The sequence below is a fragment of the Triticum urartu genome, chromosome 2 (assembly GCF_003073215.2).
Source record: "Triticum urartu cultivar G1812 chromosome 2, Tu2.1, whole genome shotgun sequence".
NCBI classification, from domain to species: domain Eukaryota; kingdom Viridiplantae; phylum Streptophyta; class Magnoliopsida; order Poales; family Poaceae; genus Triticum; species Triticum urartu.
This window is the reverse complement of record NC_053023.1, coordinates 559,448,294-559,453,273: the sequence shown is the minus strand read 5'-3', so window position 1 is coordinate 559,453,273 and position 4,980 is coordinate 559,448,294. Positions and strand designations below refer to the sequence as shown.

Genomic DNA, 4,980 nt, shown 5'->3' with positions numbered 1-4,980 from the left:
ATAGATCACAAGCATAATGAACATCAGGTTAGATGTCACATAACTATGGCCCTGTTTGGATCATGGGGTTAGAGCTAGTTTGGGTTAGTTGGAGGCTCAAATAACTCAAAAGTATCCAAACAGGAAGGGTTAAAGTGGGTTAGTTTCATCTAACCCAACTATCCCGGTGGAAAGGTGCTTATTTGGGTTAGAGTGGGTTAGAAAATAACTCTAACTCTAACTGTGTTAGAGTATCCAAACAGGGCCTATGTCATATCTAGATGTGTCCTAGACAGATCCAAATAATCCAAATATAATCGTTGTGACAAATGAATGATTGTGAAGAAAAAAAAAAACTGTATGCAATGCTCTCTGAGATTACATTACACACAAGCGAGATGACCTGCACTGTATCAGTTGCTTACCGCACGGATCGGGCTACGGCAGGGCGACGCGCCGTGCTGCAGCTTGATGAGGTTGTAGTACATCCCCGCGCGGCCGAGGGCTACGAGGTCGCGGTGCGTCCCTCTCTCCGCCACCCTCCCGTCCTTGACCACGGCGATCATGTCGGAGTTCTGCACCGTGGAGAGCCTGTGCGCCACCACCACGCACGTCCTGGTCCCCTGCAGCATCCGGTCCACGGCGTCCTGCACCAGCCGCTCCGACACCGTGTCCAGTGCGCTCGTCGCCTCGTCCAGCAGCAGGATCCTCGCGTTCTTCAGCACCGCCCTCGCCAGCGCGATCCGCTGCCGCTGCCCGCCGGACAGCTGCGCCCCGCGCTCCCCGATCTGCGTGTCGTACCCGCCCTCCATCCCGCTGATGAACTCGTGCGCGTTGGCCAGCGCCGCCGCGCTCCGAACCTCCTCCTCCGTCGCCTGCTCGTCGCCGTACATGATGTTGTCGCGGATCGTGCCGGAGAAGAGCGTCAGCTCCTGGCTCACCAGCGCCACGTGCGACCGGAGGTGCGTCAGGCCGTACCCCCGGATGTCCTTGCCGTCGATCAGGATCGCGCCGCTCCGCACGTCGTAGAACCGCTCGATCAGCCCGATCACCGTCGACTTGCCCGACCCGCTCGGCCCCACCAGCGCCACCGTCTTGCCCGCGCCGATCTCGAGGCTGAGCCCGGCGAGCACCGTCACCTCCGGCCGCGTCGGGTAGCTGAAGTGCACGTCCCTGAACTCGATGGCTCCCTTGATCCCCTTCTGCAGCTTCTCCTTGTCGTCGTCGGACTCGCTGGCACCGTCGCCGGTGCCGGATTTGATCGCCGGTTCACGGTCCAGCGTGTCGAGGATGGACTGCACCGCGTCCCCGCCTTGCGCCAGGTCCGACGTCAAGCTCCCGGCGTCGGCGATGACCCTCCCCATGCTCATGAGGATGAAAAACACCTGGAACAGCTGCGTGGTGTTGATCTGCCGGCTGGCCATGAGCTTGCCTCCGTACCACAGTGCGAGCGCCGTGCTCGCCGAGGCGTTGAACTGGCACAGGCACAGGCAGAAACCCGAGAACCAGGACTGCCTCATGGTGTCCTTCCTCGGACCCACCTGCGCGGCCTCGTACAGCTGGAGCATCCGCCGCTGCGACGAGAAGGCGGTGATCGTCCGGTGGTTGACCACGGCCTCGCTGGCGAGCTGGCTGCCCTGCACCTGCGCCTTCTTGGCCTTCCTGGAGCCGGCCGTCATGAGCACCTTCTTGAAGTAGAAGCTGGCGATCACCAGCGGCTGCAGGGCCATCATCACCGCCGCGAGGCGCCACGACACGTAGAGCGCCAGCGCGAATCCCAGGGACGCCGTGGCGCCGGCCTGCACCAGCAGGCACATCCGGTCCCCGACGAGGGACCGGACCTTGGTCGCCTGCGTCGCCAGCCGCGCGCACACGGCCGCGCTCGAGTTCTCGTCCTCGTCGAACCACCCGACCTCGAAGGAGAGGATCTTGGCCAGCATCTGGTCCCGGACGCGCTCCGTCAGGCGCTCGCCCATGACGGCGAAGTTATAGTGCTCCACGATGTTGGCGGCGATGCAGACGATGGCGATCGCCAGGAAGATGAGGGAGTAGGCCCTGGTCTTTGCGCGGATGAGGTCGTGGTCGGTGAGGAAGTACACCGCCGGCAGCGAGCCCATGCTGTATGAGTAGAGCGGCAGCACCGCGCCGAATATGATGGCGCCAGCGCACCCGAGCAGAGCTTGCTTCCACTCCGGGCGGTTCATCTTGAGCAGACGAAGGTGCAACGACTTTTGGGGGTGCGCCGCGTGCGCGACGGGGACCGCGGGCTGGCTGATTTCCACGGTGGGCTCGACAGACCGGAACGACCGCACTGGGCTAGGTCGGAGCTCGCCGCCCGGCGACGCGATCTCCACGCTATGGAACTTCTCCTCCTCCTCCTCTACCACGCGGGGGCCGTCCGCCCGCGCCGCGGACGAGCTCTGCAGGTGCACCATCTTGGCGTACACGCCGCCTTCGCCGCCGTCCATGGCGACGAGCTCGTCGTGCGTGCCGAACTCCACCACGCGGCCCTGGTCGAGCACGGCGATCGTGTCGGCCTTGCGCAGCGTGGAGAGGCGGTGCGCCACGATGACGGTGGTCCGGCCCACGGACGCCCGGTCCAGCGCGTCCTGCACCGTCCGCTCCGACTCGGAATCCAGCGCGCTCGTCGCCTCGTCCAGCAGCAGGATCTTGGGGTCCCGAATGAGCGCCCGCGCAATGGCGATCCGCTGCTTCTGGCCTCCCGACATCTGCGTCCCGAACTGCCCCACCTGCGCCATTTTCAGTTCAGTCATCAGTATACTGAAGCAATGAACAATATCTTAGCAATGAACTGCAGCTAGCAAAATTGTTACAGTGACATACATGTGTGTCGTATCCGTTGGGCAATTTGGTGATGAACTCGTGAGCGTTAGCCATCTTGGCCGCGTCGATGATCTGCTCCGGCGAAGCCGTCTCGTTGCCGAAGAGTATGTTCTCCCTGATGGACGTGGCGAACAGCACGGGCTCTTGGCTCACCAGGCCGATCTTGCTCCGGAGCCACTCCGCGTTGAGCGAGCCGATGTCGTCGCCGTCGAGCAGTATCTCCCCGCTGTCTGGGCGGTAGAACCTCTGCAGCAACGCGATGACGGTGGACTTCCCCGACCCGCTGCCGCCGACGAGGCCGATGGTCGCGCCCTCGGACATGGTGAGGTTGACGCCGTTGAGCACCCGCGTGTCCGGCCTCGACGGGTACGTGAAGTGCACGTCCTTGAACACGATCCGGCCCCTGACGACGTCCTTGGTGGCGCCCTTCTTGCCGGCCTCCTTGAGCGGCGGGAGCTTCTCGATCATCCCCCGCATCCGGGCCGCCGCCACCGAGGCGTCCACGAAGTAGCGTAGGTTCGGGAGCGCCGCCATGATGGAGCTGAAAAGGCATAAATGCACAATGACATGATCGACCTGTCGCTCCTGAGTCGAAAGGGGTGGGCTGAGGTTGAATTGCTTACATTCCCGCCAAGACGATGCAGATGGCGGCGACGAAGACGTGGCCGCCCTGGGCGTGCTGGCGGATGACGAGGACGCTGGCGAGCCAGGACATGAAGGACCAGACGGCGTAGATGGCGCCCATGCTCCCGATGACGGCGCCCTTGATGAGGCCCTGCTTGATGCCCAGCGCCGTGCTCCGCGCCAGCGCGGTCCTGAACCGCTCCAGCGTGTGGCGCTCCCCGTTGTAGGACGCCACAGTCCGGATGGAGGAGACGGCCTGGTCGGCGATGCCGCCGGCGGACTCGTACGCCGCGCGCGACTCCCCGGCCGCGGCCACCATGCGCTTGCCGAGGACCACGCTCGGCACGAAGAAGAGGAAGGTCAAGGGGAGGCCCGCCAGCGCGAGGCGCCAGGCGAACACGAAGCACACGGACATGGCGCCGAAGAAGAGCGTCACGTTGGCCAGCACCATGGGAAGCTGAAATGCAAGCATGTCAGGAGAGCGTGCCTGCGCGGAGGCGTGCCGGTGGTGTCAAGGGAGTGGGGATTGGTGGCCGGACCTTCTCGCTGAGGAAGTCCTGGATGGTGTCGGCGTCGTCGGAGATGGTGGTGATGATCCCGAAGGTGGTGGACTGCGAGGAGGGCGCGGCGTCGAAGAAGTGCACCTCCTGCCGCAGCACGGCCTCCAGGTACAGCCTCCGCATCCTCGACGCCTGCCGCTCCGCCGTTCGGGTCCAGCACACCCCCTCTGCTCAGGCGACATGGGCCAGGAGAACCGTTCAGCCCGGGTAACAAAATCAGTTTGACCGTGTCACTACTGTTGTGCTTACCTAGGAAAGCGCACGCGCCCACTGCAACCGCGAGATACAGCAACCGGAGCGCGAACTGATACCACAACAAGCAAACAGACAAGAATAAGCTCGACACACTGCGACAGGAGACTGACTGACAGAACTGGAGTATATAAGTACTAGTGTTGCTGCTAGCCAGTGGAGTAGAAGTATGTTTTTAGCGCCAACCTTGTCGACGGCGCCGGAGCTGAAGGCGCTGCCGGTGCTCCCGGCGCTCCCGGCGGCGCCGTAGCTGTTGATGATGTCGCCGAGCACGAGCATGAGGAGCGGCTGCATCATGCCGTCGCCGAAGCTCCCCAGCACGCCCAGCATCATGAGGCTCAGGTCGTGCGCGTCCGCGTACCGGACCATCTCCAGGAACGACGCCTTCCCTGCCGCCGCGTCCCCCATCGGCTGATCTTGATCGATCGATTCCTCAAGTTTTCGCCGGGGATGACGCTCGGAGAGCAGAGGGAGCTTAATTAACCAGGTAGATCGATAGTCGTTTTACTCAGGCATTGCCCTAGGATTATGGGCCGGGATACAGCTACTTATCGGTAAATCGTAGTCAGTGGTTGCTGTCCTCCAATCAGAATGCACAGCTGGGCCGCGTTTCTCGTCACGTAGCCGAGCGCCGGATGGAGGTTTTCCGAGCGAGGAATATGCTGACCGGTGGTCGATCGGAGCTGGACATTTGGTGCCGCGTCCGACTTTCGTACTCGTT

The 4,980-nt window shown here is 62.8% G+C and overlaps 1 protein-coding gene across 1 annotated transcript; it reads right to left on the bottom strand.

Moving 5' to 3' along the window:
• Positions 1 to 392: 392 nt before the first annotated feature.
• On the bottom strand, positions 393 to 4,667 carry LOC125533648 (ABC transporter B family member 15-like). The gene is made up of 7 exons (XM_048697024.1): positions 4,446 to 4,667; positions 4,257 to 4,311; positions 3,987 to 4,174; positions 3,735 to 3,904; positions 2,824 to 3,364; positions 921 to 2,729; positions 393 to 842 (listed from the first exon to the last, which is right to left on the bottom strand). Exons 1-7 carry the CDS (start codon positions 4,665 to 4,667, stop codon positions 393 to 395), a joined length of 3,435 nt encoding a protein of 1,144 aa, XP_048552981.1.
• Between the last annotated feature and the right edge of the window lie 313 nt (positions 4,668 to 4,980).